Genomic DNA, 21,848 nt, shown 5'->3' on the forward strand with positions numbered 1-21,848 from the left:
TCTATTACGTATGTTGTGTAAGTTTAATTTTGCTTTCAATTTATTAAATTGCAGTAAGGTGTCCAATCTGCGAGTTTGCTAAGAGAGAGTAACTTTAACTGTTCACTTTTGAGATTTAGTAAAAAAAAAACAAATTTTCAAGTAAAGTAAATGTACTTACATATTAACTTTATAAAACAATTAAAAATTCTCATGAAAGTTTCGGCATAGTTAAAAAAACGAAGTGCAGGGGGACAAAATATTTCATGCGCTAATCCTTGACACATCTAATGATTCCTCTAATGATAGTTAACGCCAAGGCTGTAGAGTTGGAGGGAAAATTACAAACTCTAGTAATTTTACAGCCATTGACTCTGACTCTTTTTCTACGAAATCAGTCTAACCCTGACTCTGCAAGTACTGGCAGGGTAGTAAACTTTGAGGAAAAATGACTGACTCTCACTCTTGGAGTTTTAAACCTTGGAATTTTAAACCAACTCTGAGTCAGTATAGTAACATTATTAAGATAATTGTTTCAAGTAAAGAGAGCAAAAAGTTAGTAGAAAAAAAGCAAAAAGTCTAAAATAAATTATTAAATCATATTTCTGCGTCAATACAAAAAATGATGCTGAAAAGAGTCCTCCCCCCTGAAATTAGGAAACTTACATTTTACATCATCTTCAAATATATTGTTTGTTGACAAAAACAACTAATGCTAGATCATACAAATATCCTTTATAAGAACATGCTTACTTATCGGCAATCTGGCCTCTGATGTCTGTATAACGAATGCCTTTTGTTCCATAATCACCAGAGTCTTTGTCTTCAGCCTATTCAAATATTACAATTCAACAAATGAAAATGAAATTTTCTTTAACATTAGTTTCCTAACATATGTTTTTTGAAACAGAACTTAAAATTGGATTTTCATTTCAAAAGAAGATAAAAAAAAACAACTATGTACATACTTTGATAGTTGTTAGAACAGTTCCAGCTTCAGCATTTTCTGGAACAGACATCCTGTAAACATCTTCCGAAAATTCTGGAAAGTTATCATTTACATCTCTGATATATACAGTGACATCGGCAGTGCTGGATTTTGGCATTACTTGAACAGTTTCTTGAGCAACAATCTGAAATGAAGGGAAAATCTTAAGAACTGTCCATTTGTTTAGAAAAAAAATAGCACAAGTTAATGACAGTGATGAAAAATTTAAAAAAAATAACCAACATACGAATTAACAATTTAAGAGAATCTTTTAAATGCTCTTATAAATGGCAATTCCCAAAGAAATTCCTACAGCTGATGCAAGACTTTATCTTTTTGTATATGACTCATGTCAAATAAAGATAGAATGCATTAAGTTGACACAGACATAATACGGCTATGTGCAGTATAAACTTTCAACTTAAGTAATAATAGGATAGTAATTTATCACAATGAAATATTGTGAAAATTGCATTTTAATATGTTTCTATTATAAATTAATCTTTTTGAAAACTCAATTCACTTTGTGATTAGTACACAATATTTCATTTAATCTATGGTGTCATTGGCAAAAATGGAATTTGTTTTACTGGTATGGTTTAAAATTATTGCATGCTATGATCAAGTAGTAACAGAAATAAAGTTTCGATTAACACTAACTAGCATAAGATGGATGCTAATGTGTTTAAAACAATGTTGTTTGTTCACTCCAATTTTATAAATGCATCAATGATTGCTGCTTTGATTAGTTTATTTTTGATCAACAGAGTCTGTTGGCATGCATAATCCTCACTAAACCTTAGTACTTATTATCTCAATACACAGGCAACAAAAATGAATACCATGATTTCTTTTTGGAAATAAAAATGGGTCGTTTAGTGGTGTCAGTTGAAGGGAAAAGGCAAAGAAAGACCGTGTGAGAGTCTGGTTTAGTTTAAGCTGGTTTAAAAAGAAAAGCTGATGGTGAGGCAGACTATGGACGGCAAAAAAAGCAAAAATTGAGTCAATACTTAGATATTAGAGACACGATCAAAGAAGATTTTCAGGGTGAAGCATTGAGGGAGGGGATTGGTGAATGAATGGGAGATGGAGGCAGGGGATTGGCAGAGTACCCTATTACTTAAAGCCTCTGATTGGCTGCTTTCTTGCAGCTATGTTTTAAGGCCACTGCCAAGAAGAATTTCAGGACCTAATATACTCTAGAATGGAATACAAAGTTACTTATGCTTAAACATAAAACTTACATTTTCTTCGTATCATAAATAATACGTTTACATTTGATGAAAAATGGGAGTCATCTTAGAACTTGGATTTTTATGCAGTAAAAAAAAAAAAAAAAAAAGACATTTTAAGGAAATCATGATGTAGGAAAAAAAAAAAAAATCAGTTTCATTGCACACTAAAAGTTTTGAATAAAGGTTGCTCATTTCCAGAATTACAATTTAAGCTATGCAAGCATTCTTCTATGTATTTTATACAAAAGTAAAAATAATCTTGTTTCGTCTGTTCAATAGAACCGTGTTTTTCCACAACATTAAATGATTTAGTAAAAAATCTCTATTTCATTTTAGTCTCACTTTCTGAAGATAAAATGAGTTTTATCGTTAGTTCTTTGAATGGTTCACTACGCCCCTCTCAATGAATTTTTATATATTAGACAGAATTCAGATTATTTTTAGACTATTTATGTTCATGAATATAAACTTGGAAGAAATTAGAACTCGTTCACTTTTGTTAAACATTAAAATAGAGAGGAACCATACACAAAATAAGTTCAACTAATTTGATATCATGATTCGACTATGCACAAGAATTTGAAGAAAATTAAAAATCTTACCCTGAAATTAAATTCCCGTGTCCTTTCATAGTCTAAGGCCAAAGAGTTCTTGACCCTGATAAGGAACGAAGCTTCATTTACGCCTTCAGATGGTGTGACATCGAAAACAGAATCATCGCCTTCCAAAAATATTCTAAAGGTGCCATTATTTCCCTAAAATAACACCAACAAGCAAAAAAAGTGAGTTTATTAATTGTCATTATTGAAAGATGGTTACATTTTAATAACATCAGAAACAGTACGTACTTCATTTTTTTTCAGTAGAATAGAAAATTATACTGAAAAAATTTTTTTTTTCTAAAAACTAAATCTTTAAAGAACATATAAAAGTTAGATTTTCTAATCTTATTTTAGGAAATTTTATCAAAATCCTGATTTGAATAATTGAACATTTTCATAGTGTAACTGTTCTACCTAAGAAGTAATGCAAGGATTTGCACAAAAACTGGTACACATATGTGCTCCAAAGGAAACTGGTGCTAATTTAATTTCAGCACCAACTACTTTAAAGGGGAAACAATCGAATGTCTTTCTGATCTCGTGTGACTAATATGTCACAAGAAGGTAATGCAAGGATTCAAAAAACAGTTGTACACAGATCAAGCTCAACTCAGAATTTGTTGATTGGTATTTTGCTCCAATCACTGGAAGTGAATGGTTCAATGGAATGCTTTTCTCAGTAAACATGATTGTTATACCAAAATAATAAAAATGACCAGTTTTCCAAAATTTAAGCTAAGGAAGCTGCAATCATTTAGATATTTTATTTATTTTGGCAAATTTTGAAGTTCCAAAAGCATAAATGTAAAGTTTTAACTTAAATATCCAAAATTTTTAGTCTGACTTTAGTATAGGAATTTGTCCATTTATGTAAGTTTTGAAATGGTTTTGCCTCCAATTCTAAAACAAGTAAAGCAATTTAAAAACATCTTAAAATTGTATAGCTATGCCCCTTTGCAAAAGAACAGAGTTATCTTTAAAAGTTTGTGTTAATGTACTCAGCATATTTATGAAGTTAATAAAGTGAAACATTTATAAATGATGAAAATACAATAAATATAGAAACTTTTACTTCATTATCAGAAAATTTAAACTGAAAGCTATACCTGATCATGGTCAAATACTTCAGCGACGTTTGATCCTAAAAAATTGACTGGCACATTCACTTCAGCATTTTCATTGATTTCTGCCGTGTATTGCCTGCTCAGAAAAGTAGGAGTTTCATCATTAACGTCTGTCACAATAATCGTAACTTCAGTTGTTATGCTGGGAGACGGATATACACCCAAAGCAACTTCTTGAGCCTAAATGACAAAAAAGACAAAAGTCGATATAAGTACACATTAAACTATTATACAATTAGTCATTACTGGAATGAAGTATTTTGTTAATCTACGGAACCAAACCCCTATTTTAACACTAGTATTAGGTCTCAATTTACGCGGCATTTTCCTGGAACATAACACCAGCGTAAAACTAGCGTCTACTGTACACTAAAAGCTGATATGAGCAAATGATGATGTGCTTCTCTTTTCTCCTCTCTCGTTTTTCATTCTGTTGATTGATGTGAACGATTTGTTGGGCAAGCAATTTTTATTTTGATTGATCTTGATTTGTAAAAGAATGCATAACTTTAAAAAAACTTTGTTTGCCTATTTTTCTTCAGATTTCTGTAGCCTCAATTACCCCATATAAGGCCTCAAAATACAGATTTTTATATCTATTTTTCAAAAAAATTTCCTGGGGGAGAAACTCCCGGGCCCCGTTGAAATTATGTGGATGTTCTACATCCAACGTAAAGAGACACTCTCTTTTTATCCTTATCACTAGAAGTTGAAAAAAAAAATAATAAGAAATAAAAATAAAAATAACAACAGTGAAAACAGTGGAACCATTAAAAAATGAGACAAAAAACATCTTCTATGTTAAATATTTTTATGCGTGTATGTGTATCTATATGTATATATATATGTGTGTGTGTTTGTAAGGGCAATGTGCGAATCCGAGCCCCTTCCGAAAAAAATTTCTGGATATGGTCTTGAGTAGGAGCATACTTTATTAGCTGGAATGTGAAACTTGGGATGTCGATGTCTGCTTAGTTGACACATGATCTGTCCCCCATGTACATATAAGTTCCCTAGATTTTATTGTATTTCGAACACTTACTAGAAAATGGAAAAATTCAATATACTTACCTCAATTTCAAGTATAAATGCACCATTTCTGTTATCTGTATTCTCTCGATCAAGCTTTCCACTCACAATAACTAATCCACTGGTGCGATCAATAGAAAATAAACCTCTTGAGCCTAAAATATAGAACAACATCTATTATAAAAGTAAAAAATAATCAGACAAAAATAGCATTAGTGAAAAAGTCAAGGTTTTTGAGCCTTATAAGAGAGGGATCACTTAAAGTTCCTACTACAATGGTATTTATATTTTGATAAGTATATCTCATAAAAGCTAATTATTGTTCTGGAACCTATTTAAGTTTTTAAAGTCATATTTAAGTTATAAGTATTGGACATGTTTTACTCAAAAACATTTTAATATATACTACTAAGGCATACTGGTACTTTTGCACATGCTTATTGTCACTTCTTATAATTAGGTTGTATGGCAAAAACACAACAATAAGAATAACAATAAGAGGTAAGCATATATTTATCATTCTTATGAATAACTTTACAATTAACAGAGAATAAAGAGACAAATATGTTAAACTTTTGTCTAAAATCACTAAAACATTAAATGAATACTTAATGGTGAATAATAACAAACATATATTTATTGCTCCTAAGAATACTTAAACTTAACAAAGAATAAGGACACAATCATGTTACAAATTTATTTTTAGAAAAATTAAAATATCAAATTGATTATTTGATGATGAGTAAAAACAGATAAGCACATATTTATTGCTCTTAAGAATGCTTTTGCAACATAACAGAGAATAAAGACGCAGGCATGCTAAAAAATTTATTTTTTTGAAGCGTAAAAAATGAATATTTAAAAAATAAGTCACCTTTAGAAATTCGATATGTAATGGCATTATTTATTCCTCTATCACCATCAACTGCTTTTACAGATAACACTGCAGAGTTCTAGAAACATAAATAATAAGAAAAACATTTATTGTTAAACCAAACAATTAACTGATAAAAGCAATCAATCATGCCTGTTTATTTATAATACACAAGAGGTTATAAATATTTTAAAACTTCTTCTAACATTCAATGTCAATCATAGAGCATCTACACTTTGATCAAGTGCAGACTCAAAGGGGTTGGGGCTTCACTGTCCGCTTAAAAGACCAAATATAGCCTAAATCTACAATTTGGGGACAGATTTCGAAAAATTCACACCAGATTTCCAGTTTGAGCCTGAATATTGCACTTTGACTTCTCCTTTTGATAACAATCCCTAACCAAAACCAGAAGCTGGATTGAAACTTGACTTTAACCATCACATTTTTTACAATCAATACTCAAAATCTTATTACAGTTTTAGAAAATTTTTGCACATAACATTAAAATAATAAGAAAGAAAATTGAAAGAATAATTCCTGATAAACAAAACAAAGATATTTGATTTGTTCAAATGATTATGATTAAACATTTAACTATGGACAAAAACAAAAATTAATTAGTTTTTGACATACTAATGCTGATACATTCTAGTAGTACACTTATATTTTTACTATGCAGAAGAAATACGGATAGTCAACATTTTTTCTGACAATGCCTTTAAGTACAATAACTTTTATGTTTACATTTACATGTTTCTCCCCTTCCTCCTTTTTTTCCAGGACTACCACCGAGTGCAAGAAGGCATAAAGGCATCAGTGCAATTAAGAACAATATTTTAGTATTGCTTTTAAAAATAAATTAATACTTTAAATTGGTTAATTTAAAGGCATAATTGAAGCTAAGAAAAAATGCTAAATATAAATAAACATATTCATAGCTTATTACAAAACAAGATATGAATGATAACAGGGGTCTGGCCAGAGGATATTTGGGTCCGTTAACGGACCCTTCACAAAAATCCGATCAACCAAAACGGACCTTTCACAAAATCTCGATCAAACAAAACGGACCTTTCACAAAATCCCGATCAAACAAAACGGACCCTTCACAAAATTCTGATAAACAAGATCGGATCTGTCAAATTGTTTATTGAAAGAGCAAATCTGAAAGCAAAATAACGCATATTTCTGTGTATAAACCGATAATTTTTGGAACCTTTTTTTAAGTCAAATTAGAGGGATCAGCTTATACAAAATCGGCTAATTTTGGAGAGAAAAAAAAATCGGCACTCTTGGGATGCTCCTGCAAGCAATAAATAATTGCTACTGCCAAATAAATATAATTGTTGTTTGTTTTATCACAGCTAATTATCAGCGGTGTTTTTGTAAACTTTTCTGAAAAGGCATTGGTAAGCACTTTTCTCCTCTCATGATTTAATAAACAATAATAATATATATCTGCGAAATGAACTTAGAACTGCAAAGGGATAGTAAGGGTGAGGAAAAAATATGATCGCTTCAGATAGTGTTACCAACTTCAAAATTATCACCACTTAGCGTCTGGCGTTGAACCTTTATAATGACTTGATTAGAAAATATTCTCATCATTTTGCCAGCTTGTCAATATTTGCGTTTTTACGGTGCGGTGCTATGTTTAATTGTTATTTTGGGAGAAAATTATATGGGTTTTGATTTTTCGATGCTGACAAGGATGATTAACTTTAAATAAACTCTTTTAATTACAGTTTTTTTTTTTCTTTAGATGTCTACATTTTGAAAAATGCAATCTTTTAACATCCGATATGAGAATCATATTTTGTTCTTTTTTCAAGCTAACTTCGCTTTATTAGGATTCAAATAAATGAAAAGTCTCTTTATTTCTGTTAGAACTCTCATTTCAAGTTTTTAAAGCAAAATTCCATTTTCTGTTATGAGTCAAAAATTGAAATGCTAAATAGATGGTTGATTTTATTTTATTTTTTGGGTCAACTGTGTCCACATATATTAATGATATGTTTATCATAGGACTCTAAAATGCAATTTTAAAATAATTTTATCAAAAATATTTCTTTTACAAGCCGTTTTTATACTTTTGATGCCTTCGCTTTGAGAATTGCGATCTCTTTGCATCCGCTATGGGAATCCGATTTTTCGAATTTTTAATGATTATTACGCTTTGTTAAGAGGTAAACAATTGAAATATCTTTTTATTTTTGTTAAAATCACGGAGTTTATAAGTTTTAAACGAAATTCTGTGCTTTTTAAGAGTGTCTTGGGTCAAAAAGTTGAATGCTGAACCCTATTCTGAATTTTATTTTATTTATTTATACTTTTGTTACAATTATTTTAAGTACTGTACAGAAATATATCTAGTATAATTTAACATAATGCAGAATGGTAGATAAATATTGATACTTGAAAGAGCGATGCTCCCCCCCCCCCGCCAAATATCAGAAAAAAAATCCAGAATGATTTTCTCGACGTAGAAGAGGAATACACTCAACTTTAAGTTTAATTGATGCAGTTTGTGCCACCTCTAAATTCTAAAATTTCGTTTTAACAAAAAAAAAAAATTTTTGCGAAATTTTTGTTTTTTCACAAAATTAATTCATTTTTCACAAAATTATTTGATTTTTCACAAAAAACGGACCCTGTGAAAAATCCTGGACAGACCCCTGGATAAATTTCTTTACCTCAGAGCCTTAAGTCCGAAAATTGTGATTTTCAGTTTATTAGTGCATTGTGCATAAAATCCTATCTCGTATCAAGCCATGTGAAAGTAATTCTAAGAAAAAAAAAAAAAACCTCTCTGTTCCTTTTAACCAGCGTTAAAAGAGCATGCATCCCATTTTTTGCATGGGTCAGACAACATTTTTCCCTTCTGTAAAATCTTGATCATGTGACTTACGTTGTTCTGTCTCTGAGGTACAGATTTAACAAGCATCAATTTTCTGAAATGTGTGACATGTTTTACTTACAGGAGGCAGATCTTCAGGAATTCTTGTAACAGATGGAACAGAAATAAACACAGGAGGTTGATCTTCTACATCTTCAACTTTTACTAAAATTGCTGCAGTAGCTGTATTTCTACGACCAGTATTAGCCCGATCCTGAAAAAGAAAAGAAAAAAAGTTCAAGTTACATTTTGGTTAACTAAAAAAAGTCATAAAGAAAATTTTTTGGACAAAAACTGAGAGTAAATTGGCCAACAGTTGATAACATTAATTAAGTATTCGATATTTCATTTAAAAAATTGCTGAAGTATCAAATCAAGTCACAGTATAAAATTCACACAAAATAATAATTATGATAATAACAATGATTAAGTTGAAAAATCAAGAAATTTTTGTAACAAACAAAAAGCCATTTGGGAAGTGCACGGAAAAACAACAACAACAACAACACTTAAAACAGAAGGGCTGTTTGCTACTATGTTTTTGATTTTAAAATTGTGTATATAATCAAAACTGATTTTTGTTCTGCACTTAACAATAAAAATTTTAACCACAACCAGAAAAGAAAAATACCAGAGTGAAATTAATTTTAGTTTGACAAAACTTTTCATAAAAAGTATTGGATAGGCATTTTAAAAACTTTTGAATAGAAGGCTATTAATTGCAAGCTAACTTTGTTTGCTTAGTAATGTGCATCAGTTTTCAATTCAAAAAGTAACTAGTGAAAAAATTAAATTCCTTAAGCTACAGATTAATACATAAAATTCACAGGGAAAAATAATTTTCTTATACAAGAAAAGACCATTACCAAAACTAGTTCAATCAATTCGTATTTGCATAGGGTTTTTTTTATTTTATAAATTTATCCATTGTATGTCACTGTAAATTATAATGCACAAAGCATGCCTAACTTAACAGGCAAATTATTATTCAAACTTAAAACACTGACATACCAGTTCACTGCTATTAATATAAAAAATCGCAGGTATTTCATCAATGTTTAGATTTTATTCAAAGTGGCTACAAACATTGTAATACAATTTTTTACAAAAAAAAAAAAAAAAAAATGCAAAAGCAAATATTTAATAATAAGAAACAAACATTTTCTTATGTCAACTCGGTCATTCATTAATGTAAAAGTCAAAGAAAAGTTCTTCTTTTTAGATTGACACAGCAGTAAGTGTTTAGGATAGTCATAAAGGAAAGTTCTTTAACAACTTATAGAAGAAAAGACTATACAAAATAACTTTAGTCACTTTCTACGATATAACTCCTTCATTGGTTTGCTACAAAACAAAAATGCTTTCTGTCATATTTTAAGAAATCACAGGTATCAAGCTATGAAGTCAAATATTTTTTTAATGGTTTTAATTTTTTTTTCAAATAACATTACAAAAACAATATGTAGAATTTGTGTACTTACTATTGCTAAAACTCTAAGCTGATAAAGTCCTTTTCTCTCATAATCTAATGCACCTACAAGATTAATTACACCTTTCCCTTGAGTAGTTTGTACAGAAAAGGTTTCCGATGTATCTTTATCTACATTCTGGAAGAAAAAAAAAACAATAATCACTGCTTTTTGTAAAAATAAACATGAATATTTAATAATATTCTTGCACTTAGATTTATACGCTTTATGAGCGCAACGTACAAAACATATACCAATCATTACTTTTCAAATACAAAACCTTTTTTTGAAAGTTTATACTTCATATTCTGATTTATAGTGGCTTCTTATATTTAAATACATAACAATCAAAAGAAAAAGTGAAATTCCGGGAATAAAACCTAAATACATGTGCAAAAATGCTACATCCATGCAAATGAAGCAACTATTAATCACTGAACATCTAATTAAAAAAATATATATAAGTATAGGAAAACAAATTTTTATAATATACAAATTATCAAGATAGTACAAAACAAATGAAATTAAAAACTTTTTACTTACACCTAACTGATAAATGACTTGACCAAATGGTCCAGCATCACTGTCAATGGCTTCAACTGTTTCTAAAATTTTCGGAAGAGAGTCCTAATGGTTAAAAAAAAAAGTCTATGAATAATTTAAATGAAAACTTTATCAATTTATAAACAACTCATTAAGAAAATGATAAAAATAAATTGTTGATTTCAAATACTTCATGTACTGACAATTTTGCACACAGTGCTGTAGTTGTAAAAATATTTGTGGGTACTCATCTTTGTACAGGGTAGATGCCATGTTTGAAGGATTTTTGGCAGGCCTAAAAAGTTTAGTTTGAATTACCTAGCTTTAATTTTAAAAGCCAATATTTATTATTATTATTATTTTTTATTTATAAAACTGGGATTTGAAACCAATTTGCGTTATTATGCATAATACCAATTAAGTACACATAATTTTTAATTTTTTGTTGTTTTGGCATTGCTAAATAACATTGTAAGTCTGCAAGGAAATTTTTTAAAATAGTTTTTGTGAAGAATGGAACAATAAACTGAAATTTTCTCCTACAGTAAATTCTCTTTGTTTATAATTATTTGTAGTTTCTTAGTGTATTCAAAAATATTAGGAGAACATTTTTTCAAACAAAGATCCCAGGATACGTTGGTCCACTCTTAGAAAACCCACACAAAATGAAAACTACTAGAAGAATAAAGAAAAGCAGAACTTTAGTATTAGCAACAGTACAATTGATGAAGACCTAAGTTGTGTTGACTCTTGCGAAAATGTAGATGGTTATAGAAAATGTAGACAGCCCAAAAATATGTTATATTGATCTTTAAACTTTCTGTTTTTTTTTCATTAAAAAAAGCATAGTGTAGTTACAATATTGGTTAATTAAAACACTAACAGAAGTTGTTTTCGCAATGAGGACCAACATACCGGGACATGCTGGTCCATTTCAAAGTTCTGTTACAAAATTAACATAAAAAAGTTAATGGATAGAACATTTAAAAAAAACCTGGGATAATGAGAAATATTTAATGAAACTCATGGCAAAAATTCAAGCTGCTTATTTAATTTTCCGATGGGACAAATTAAAAGTAGAAAACTTAACCAACGTCCCTCCACACCCCCTACTCTTGCTGTTCTAACTGAATGATAAGCTTTTAAAAGTTGTTCTAAATCAATCAACATAACTTCTTAATCAGTCATCTATATATATAATAATGGAGTTTGGTAAATTTGTTCCCTAAGATCTCAGAAACTACCCGGCAGATTTGGCTGAAAATTTCACCGTTTGTTCAGTTTGGTACTGGGAAGGTTTATAGACCAGTTCGAAAAAAATCCGATTGTTAGTTCCCTTTTTATTCCAATTTTAGTCCCAATTTTCGTATAAATGCTCCAATATGGGGGTGGAAAAAAAAACCCTGCACATTATATGTCCATCGAAAGTGCCAATTTTTCTGCTGAAAATAGCATCTGTTCGAAGTTTCTAAGTTGTACAAAAAACAAGTTATGAGCTTTTTTGTTCCCTGTTTGAAGGCTTTCATCAACCCAAGTCATTATTTAGTGTGTCATCTCAACTCCCAAGAATTTTTGTATTGTTGAATATTTTTGCGTTTCGTCTGACTTTTTGAGGCTTTTCTCAAGTCAAATCTTAAAGTAACGTTTTTCCACAAGATTGGCTAAAAATAAATGGATTTGACTGATCATTTTACTTGTAAACGGAACTTATGTAATTAATGGTTTATTATTATTATTTATGCTGATTGGACACTTGCTCACTATATCCAACCAACCAGCAGAAATATCGCCAGAATTTTTTCAGAAAGATTTCAGTAGCTGATGCATTTGGCAGTTTTCTCCACTGTCGCTGTTTTTGAGCCCAAAGACTACGTAATAATGTTTCTCAGCTTTCACCATATAAACAAAATATCGCCAATCAAAGATACTTAAAAAAAAAAAAGATATTAGTTTGAATTTTGACATCTTGAATTCAAATTATATTTTTCGCAATCACGAGTGTGTGTATGTAGGCGTGTGTGTTTGTGTGTGGGGTATGTGTGTTTGTGTGTAAGGGGTATGTGTATGTGTGTGTAGGCATGTGTGTTTGTCTCTGTGCTGTCATAAGTGTGTGGGTAGTTGTGTGCGTGGGGGTGGTATGTGTATGTGTGTGTAGGCATATGTGTTTGTGTCTGTATGCAGGCATGAGTGTGTGGGTAGTTGTGTGTATGTGTGTGTGTATGTTTTCGTGTGTGTGTGTATGTGTTTGTGTGTGTATGTGTTTGTGTGTGAAGGTGTATGTGTGCATAGGTGTTTGTGTGTGCAGTTGTGTATGTATGCATGTGTGTGTAGGACATAGATGCAATCTGGAGATCGCTTTCGCTATCGGAGCAGCATCGTGAGGAGCCGGTGGACGATGTTGGTGCGGAGGGTGGCGGTGGGAAAATAAAATGATAGGAAGTCCAAAAACATTCAAGTGGAAGCAATAAGCAATCGTGAACAATACTGTGTAAAATAATTCAACAACTAAATGAGGCAAATCCATAAACCGCACAAAAACTTCCATTAATTTTTATTTTTGCACGATTTCAAACAATCGCCAAATTTTACTACTTATTTTGGAAACATTTCGGATGAAACCGTTTAGTGCCATTTTCTTTTTTTTTGATCAAAAGTATCTCAGCATCTGGCAGCAATATTTCTATAATAAAAATTAGTAAGGCGGGGGAGTATTATCGAAAGTGTCCCAAAATGATTCTTGCAAATTTGGTAAGATTTTAAACCGCACCAAGTGTTCACAAAAATTGAAATTTCCCAAAATAACTAAAGCAAGTGTAATGGGAACACGGGCGGCTACATTTTTTAAAACAGTTTGTACATTAATAGCCATACAGAGAAGGTTTTAGATTAAAAAAAAAAGTACTAACAGATAAATCTTTTTAAACATGTAAAGTTTAATTTCATATTTCAGAAATTCTTCAAATTTGTATATGCTTAAATGTCGTACTTTCGTTTCTAATTGAATACTATTTTGTTCTTTTTACTTATTGCTATTTTAGTTTAATGAGTAAGGAAGAAGCTCGATTTTTAATCACGTCAAAAAGGTTTGTTTTAAATTCTTTTGCTTAAAACAGAAAACAAGGGCAATTAACGATTGTTTCTCATAATTCTTATTGACCCAGGCAACGCCGGGTATTTTTGCTAGTTATAATATAGGACAATTTAAATAAATTATATCTTGTTTCTTGGTTCTGAGCTGTAGCATTGAATAAAGAAAAACATGTACAATGATGAATATGTTGATTGTTGATGCTATTCAAATTTAAGGAACATTTAACATTCAGATTTAAAAAATAGGTCACAGACACTAGTAAAATACAGTGCTGGATCTAGGAGCCTTTATCTCGGGCAGCAACTTCCACCTATTTCAATTTTTTTTGTTGAAACTTTATGAACAAAAACTTGAAAAGGGAAGGTAAGAGCATCAGTTTCAAGATTAATCCTGGCTCGGAAAAATTGTAGATCCGACAATAATAGAACACGATGCATCTGAACATTTAATCGAAGAACTAATGTTTAAAACTGATTGTTGCATTAGATTACCAGTTTTTGATATGCTCAGTGTAATAAATAATAGTAACAGTGTATAAAATAATTATTATGTTTAGAAACTTACCTCACGGACATTAATGGTTGATCTAAAAGATTTAAAAACAGGTTCATTATCATTTAAATCTTCTACTATAATGAGCATAGAATGTCTGATCTGAAAAAACAAAACAAGAAAAACAAATGAATAAGCAATGCACAAATTAACGTAAATTATACATAACATACATACTTATAACATTTTTTTCTATGCTGCACCAATATGATTTCTAGCAATAATTCCTTCCAAGTAAAGGTTTGAGAACACAAAACACCCTACCTCCCCTACTGATTATCGAAAAAAATTCTTTACATAATTCGACCATTGGAATCAGCAAGAAAACTTTTGGATCGGGACAGGGATAACATTCCCTATTTGTTCTTAATAACCAGATGTTCATTTAAATGTGTTTTTTGCTTATAAATTTTTTTTACATGACTCTTTCCTTAAAAAAGATCCTGTCATCCTCCATTATAGATTTGGATATAAGAACCATTATTGATTTTTTCTTGACAACTGCCGAGATTGGAGATAAATCTTCATCAGAAAAGAACACATCAGACATGGTTGCTAATTTCTTACCTCCCTTTTCCACCTTTCACAGTTTGTACTATGTTAGTGGCATTATTTTGATAATTTAATTAATGTTAAAACTTTTTTAATATTTTCCATATTTCTGTCAATGCTACATAATAATTTATTGGAATTTAATCCAGGTTCTTGGAATTGGCATACATAATTTATTTTAAGTCATGCTATGCACTTATTTTAAAAATTTACTGAAACATCAAAAATGAGGGATGGGAACAAATTTGAAGATTTAAAAAAAGAAGCAAAAATTTGTCAAACAAGATAAAATTTGCAGCCCTGAAACATTTTGTCCAAATGTTATGGTAACACGGTCATGGCGAGTCTTAAAAAATCTTGGGGTCACAGTTGGTCTGTCATTTAAGGGAGTGAGGAGGGGGCAATTGACTCCTTCTGGCTTGAAGAAATCAATGAACTGCCATACATGAATCGATTATTTCAGAAAGGGCATAAGTCCAACTAATGCAACTTTTCAGGAATCAATAAAAAGTGATTATTTCATTCAGAAATGAACTAAATTCTACGACATTTTTTATGACTAATCTAGCCACAAGTACGATCATTTCCTCACCTTAAATTACGTTTCGTTTCGTCACTAAAATTATTAAATTTTTTTTATTAATTTGGATTTATGCCCTTTCTGCAATAAATATCCTGAAAGACTACTTTAGAGTGATGAAAATGTAATTCAAGTGAAACAGATTTGTTTCAAACTGGTTTATGACAGTAAAAAATAATATAACAAAGTGACAAAAATAATTAGTGTAGTCCATATTCATAAATTCATTATCTTAAGAAAATACATCATTTATTTTCCTTTTTCTCTCGTCTTGTTTGAGTGAAATATTAAATTCTGTGAACTAATAAACTGAGATAAAAACAAAAGTTTTACATGTGTATAAAACTATATTTATATTCATCAAATAGAATCTTCATGGAAATCTTTTTTCTAGGATCCTTCTCTTGTCTTGTTTTGTGTACCAAGTTCCACGTACATATTTGTATGATTATATTCAAAATTGCACTGAATAATCAGCTTGATATTTGTTATCTCATCCAAAAATATGAAAATTTTCCCTTTATTCTCAATATTGGCAAAGGTAGTTCAGCCAACAAGCGTTACTTTGCAATATTCTCTTGAAAACTGTCTATGAAACGCTAGCTTGAAATATTCTATCGAATATTTAAGCATCATGAATGTTGATAATTGAAAACATTTGTCGCCCAGTAGAATCTTTTACCAAAATCTCAATTTTAGAGATAAGTCCTCTTAAAAAATGAAGGGCACCTGTTTTAGCAGTTACAAATTTCATTGTTTTCAATAGATTTAATGGTGAATATTGATGTAATTTCAGGATTTCACTTACAAGAGATTGAATTTCATATGGTTATAATCTGTCATATCTGTTTAACATTATTTTTACTGTCCCACAATCCCAGCCGCAAAGGACAAATAAATGTTTTCTCAGAGGAAAGTTATCAGCAATCTTGTTAAATTTCTTCAGTGTTATTTCTACAAAAAGTCTCCTTCAGTGTTGTTCTTACTTTGACCAGCGTATATCTCGCTGAAAGCATACAGTTTTTTTGCAGGTATAGACTGATGTTAATAAAGCCTCTGAGAAATTAGCGAATTTCATTCCGATTCCGTGATTTTGAATCCCCTCCCTAGGCCCCCCGAACTGACAAACCTACCATTACCAAAACTATGTTAGATCAAAGGAGTTATTTGCTTTTACTTCATTATGCCAAAAAATCTAGTTCTTCTATGATCTTGCCATTTCGTCTTACTATTTCTTCCTTTGTGTTTAGTTTAGAAAGGGCATAAGTCCAGGACTTATGCCCTTTCTGCACTAAACGAAAACTGTGACCCCAAAATAAAGTGCTTTGTTGTACAAGGATTGACTTCCCTGCTACACCAGTCGATGTCTCTACATACAAATATGGAAAAACCACAGCTAACTCAATTTTGAAAAAAAAAAAAAATGTGACATGCCATTTCTGCAATAATTGATTCATATGTGGGAGTAGTTTTAGTTGTTTTCAACAAATGATGCATTAAGTACATAAATTTTGACCATCCGCCCTTCTGGGAAACTTTGAAATGACGGGTCTGCATCACAGCTATTCCAAAAGTCCAATCAAAATATAAAAATTTCGCAAAATAAATAAATTAATAGGCCACGAAAACCATTAAATAAAAAAAAAAGCCGCCAAATAAATTAACAACATTGAAGCTACATTATTTATAGCCGTAATCCAGCCAAATTTGTAGACCAGGAGACGAGAAACTCAAAGTTTACTTTTTCTTTTCAAACTTTTCCAAGAAATATAGGGATCACACGAAACAGCACTGTAAAAATTCCTTTTAGCAACGTAAAAAGCAAACAAATGTTTCATTTTGATTACACCAAGAATACACGAAGTAGTACAATAATTAGAAATTTGAAACCAGAAAGCCGGAAGAGCACTTTGTTTACAAATGGAGAATCACCGTTACGGATATCGTGAAGAAGATTTCGTCAATTGTTTTAAGATTTCAACAAAGGCTAAAAATGATCTGTACCTGTTGCGGGTGTGACCATGCTGTCACACCCGCAAAATGTACAAATCCTTATTTTTTAAGTACATAGTTTATTTTTAGAAAGTTTTTTTTTATTTAGGTGCATAATGGTTCCCTTTATTCAAATATATAAGAAAGTAAAAGGCAAAGTTTTAAATTTCGGGAACAAATACCGGGGACATGTGCGAATATACTTATAGTATACACAAAAATATTACATCTGTAATATAATACTTGTTTACGCTATTTGGCAATACTGATTTTAACTAAATTAATTGGCAACAATAGCTTTTGTTCTTTTGTCATTTTCCTATTCCTATTCGATGAGCCATCTAGCTCATATTTTTAAAGAGGACTGCGTGCTAGCGCCTAGCCTCTGTACTTTAAAGTTTTTATTTGCGTCAAAAGGTGGAGCTTTAAGTTGACGGAGGAGACATTACAAAAAAAAAAAAAAAAAAAATAAAAAAATAAAAAAAGTCAAACAAAAAAGGACAAAATCGCAGACGGAACGCCGTCCAGCGATAAAAGTTGCGAATCCAGAAAATCAGTTGTCAAATGAGAAAATTCAGGAGGGATAATGTTAAGCAAATTGTTTCTTGCCCTGCGAAAATTACTGCATTGTTGAATACGATGACTAACTGTATTTGTCACTTTGCAGTGAGAACACATTGGAGATGATTCAATTTTCATACGAAAAAGTTTTTCTGGAGTAATGTAACAATCGGTGATTAGTCTGTTTAGCAGAATTTCTTCTCTTCTATTTCGGCATTTGATTTTATTCTTGAGGGGAAGCTGTCTTTCCTTGAATTTTAGAAAATACTTGCTTTCTTTCCACTTGCTTTCTCTTTCATTTTTTAAGTCAGTTTTGATTTTGTTTTGACAGTCTTTCCACGTGGAGCATTGAATTTTTGGGGTATAGTCCTGGCTTGTTGCTTCTTTTGCTAGTAGGTCGGCTTGTTCATTAAGTTGAATTCCAGTATGACTGGGGACCCATACGACTTTGATATTATTTTTGTCTGCTAAAATATTTAGGATGTTTCTAGTTGCCGTAATTGAATTGTCTTCTTTTCTCTTTTTGTTTTGAATTGCTTTAATTACGCTTAAGCTGTCTGTTAATATAATGGTTGATTTCATGTTGCTTATTAGGAATTTAGCTAGATAGTAGATAGCTGTTAATTCGGCTGTAAAGATAGAACATATGTCTGGAATTTTTATCTTCCTTATGATTTCATTGCTGTGTTTTACAATTCCGAAACCTACTTTGTTGTTCATTTTCGATCCATCCGTAGCGAAAATATCTGCATTAGTATTGTCTTGCATATAATCGTTGAAAACTTCTTTCATTACTTCTCCATTTTTGTTGTATTGTAAGAATTCATCTTTTACAACAAACTCCAGTTGAGATTCGTGCCAGGGCGGTATATTTTGACTGGAAAAAAATTTATATTGCTCATCAATCAGGTTTTTATTATATTCTTTTACATAGTTGATAGCTTCATTTACTAAGTCGTTTTTCGAGTTAATAAATTGTCGATTATAGAGAAACTTATTATTGTTATTATTTTTAAAATATTGCTTTAACATATATTTTATTAAATTCCATTTTACTCTCACTTCATATTCGTCAATTTCTGTCATTCGTCTAATATGGTGTCATTAGGAGCAAAGGAATTTAGCTTTAAAATAGTTCTAATAGTTTTGTTTTCCAGGACATTAAATTTTCTTCTATTGCTTTTTGTGTCTTTGGTTCTGACTATACTTCCATAATTGATCTGTGGGATTATGATTTGCTTCATGATCGATATTAAATTATTATTATTCATTCCAGAATTCTGATTACTTAAAATTCTGAGGACATTGATGCTTTTGGTAACTTTTTTTTCAATAAGCTCCGTGTGTTTCTTCCATTTCATGTTGTTGTCTATGATTAGGCCCAGAATTTTATGATGCGTTTTCCATGGAATGTTGGTGTCATGAATTTGGATCGAGAAAGTTGGTTTAATTTTGCCAGGAGACATATTTAATACTGCACATTTATCAGGAGAAAATTCTAGCCCATTACTCTTTGCCCATTTCGAGATCTTGTTAATAGTGTTTAAGACTAATTCTATCGCCGAATCATTATTTTCGTGATGAATTACACATGAGATATCATCTGCATAGGAAAACAGGTTGCAAAAGTTGTTTTGAATATCCACAAGATCGATCAAAAAGCAATTGAATAAAAATGGTGAAATAATAGAGCCTTGAGGAAGGCCTTGTTTATACATTTTTTCTTCGGAAAATTGGTTTCGCCATTTAACGCAAAAAGATCTTTGTGTAAAAAAATCTTTAATCCAATTGATGATTTTCTCATCCAAGTTTGTTTTGTAGAGTTTGTTAATAAGGATGTTGTATTGAATATTGTCATAAGCTCCCTTGATATCAAGCGAGATGAGATAAGTGAAATGTTTTCCCTCCCGGGCATTGGAGATCGTATTAGCCATTTTAAATAGGCAATCTTCTGTCCCTCTTTCTTTTTTGAAGCCATAAATAAAATTGGGGAAATTTTTGAATTTTTCTTCCCACCAGATTAGTCGTTCTAAAATCATCTTTTCCATAAGTTTACAAGTACTTTGTGTCAATGCGATCGGCCTATAATTGCCTACAAAGTTGCTGTTCTTGTTTGGCTTTTTGATGGGAATGATTGTGGAAATTTTCCAGAGCGCCGGAACTACACATGTTTTTAAACTTTTATTGAAGATTCGTAAAAGGAAAATTTTTCCTTCATCAGGCAAATTTTTTAACATTTTATTAGACACATTGTCAGAGCCAGGAGATGTGTTTTTAAGGGGCTTAAATGCTGTATTAAATTCATTCTTTGTAAACGGTTGCGATAAATTACATCTGTTTTTATCTTTTTTATTGATGATGATTGAATTGGAAGAGTTGTTAGTTTTAGAGAAAAAATATTCTGCGAAAATATCAGCTTGCTTTTTTCCATCTAATATTTTGATGCCATTATCTTCCAGAACTAAATTGCTGTCAATTCTCTCTCTTTGTATGCCATTTTTTAGTTTGTTGACTGATTTGTAGATGTCCTTCGTATTTTTTAAGTTTTTATTGATTTTAGCCCAGAATTTCACTTTAGCCTTTTTAATAGCCCGTCTGAAAACCGCCAACTTAAATTTGTATTGAATCCAGTCTTCTATAGATTGACTGTGAGTTGCTTTGTTAAACGCTTGGTTTTTTTCCCTTTTTTTCGTGGAACAATTGAAATCCCACCATTTTTGATTCTGTGTGTTATCTTCGTAGATAATGGTTTTGGAGTTATCTTCAGAACATTTATAAATAATACTATTAAAATTATTAAGGATATTGGAGTTTTCCATATTGTCATCATTGAAATTATTTTCATTAGAAATTTCTGTTGCTATTTGCGATTTCGTTTTTTCCCAGTTAGTATACCTCTTTTTAACAACTTTCTTAATTTTGTTCTCTATATGTTTTAGCAAGATAGGGAAATGATCACTGCTTCCTGATTCGCTGCCATACATGATGTTGTAATTCAACATTAAATTATTACTCATACAAATAATGTCCAGAATACCTTCTCTTTTTCCTCTATTATGACGGGTTGGAGTTTTGTCGTTAATTATGCAAAACTCGTTATCAGAAAACCAGTTGTAAATTTTGTGGGCTGTAAGGTGGCTAACAGAGTCGCCAATTGATATATGCCTTGCATTAAAGTCGCCAGCATATATTTGGTTTTTATCTTTAATTTTATTTAACAAAACAATGGTATCATCTTTGATAGGCCCCGGTGGTCGGTAACAATTTATAATCTGTATAATTTTATTATTAATACTGACTTTAACACTGTTAATTTCTATGTCATTCTCTCCTGTATTAATTTTAATTTCATATGAAGGAATTGATTTTTTAACATATATACATAAACCCCCTCCTTTCCTAGGAGGAACTCTCTCTTTAGAGTAGTAATTATAATTGCATAGTAAAGGAATTTTATCATCTTCGCACCAGGTCTCCTGGATACAAATTACATCCGGCTCGGACCAAGAAATGAAAAGTTTTAACGTGTCAATGTTTTTACAGATACTCCTGCAATTCCAGCAAAACAAGAAAAAAGGCATCACAAACACACACACAAAAAGGGGAAAAAAACCCCGAAAACAGCAAAATTAAGAGGAGATATCCGCAGGCGGAGTATCTCCTGGCACCACTGTCATGTCCATAGGGTACCCTAAGATATCTTCACACTCGCTACGAGGGGTACAATATCCCTCCTCGGATAAAAAGTCATTTATTTTTATTAGTTCTTCATGCAAAC

At 30.9% G+C, this 21,848-nt stretch overlaps 1 protein-coding gene across 1 annotated transcript in view; it reads right to left on the minus strand.

The window, feature by feature from the left end:
* Positions 1 to 21,848, minus strand: part of LOC129225850 (cadherin-23-like) — a 252,851-nt gene that overhangs the window by 39,756 nt on the left and 191,247 nt on the right. The window contains exons 7-16 of the mRNA XM_054860371.1: positions 14,398 to 14,487; positions 10,743 to 10,826; positions 10,212 to 10,337; positions 8,813 to 8,944; positions 5,832 to 5,910; positions 5,000 to 5,112; positions 3,911 to 4,108; positions 2,805 to 2,957; positions 948 to 1,112; positions 733 to 809 (exon numbers count right to left, since the gene is read on the minus strand). Of these exons, the coding sequence (XP_054716346.1) occupies positions 733 to 809; positions 948 to 1,112; positions 2,805 to 2,957; positions 3,911 to 4,108; positions 5,000 to 5,112; positions 5,832 to 5,910; positions 8,813 to 8,944; positions 10,212 to 10,337; positions 10,743 to 10,826; positions 14,398 to 14,487 (1,217 nt within the window). The remainder of the gene's footprint in view (positions 1 to 732; positions 810 to 947; positions 1,113 to 2,804; positions 2,958 to 3,910; positions 4,109 to 4,999; positions 5,113 to 5,831; positions 5,911 to 8,812; positions 8,945 to 10,211; positions 10,338 to 10,742; positions 10,827 to 14,397; positions 14,488 to 21,848) is intronic.

Source organism: Uloborus diversus, chromosome 7 (assembly GCF_026930045.1).
Source record: "Uloborus diversus isolate 005 chromosome 7, Udiv.v.3.1, whole genome shotgun sequence".
NCBI classification, from domain to species: Eukaryota; Metazoa; Arthropoda; class Arachnida; order Araneae; family Uloboridae; genus Uloborus; species Uloborus diversus.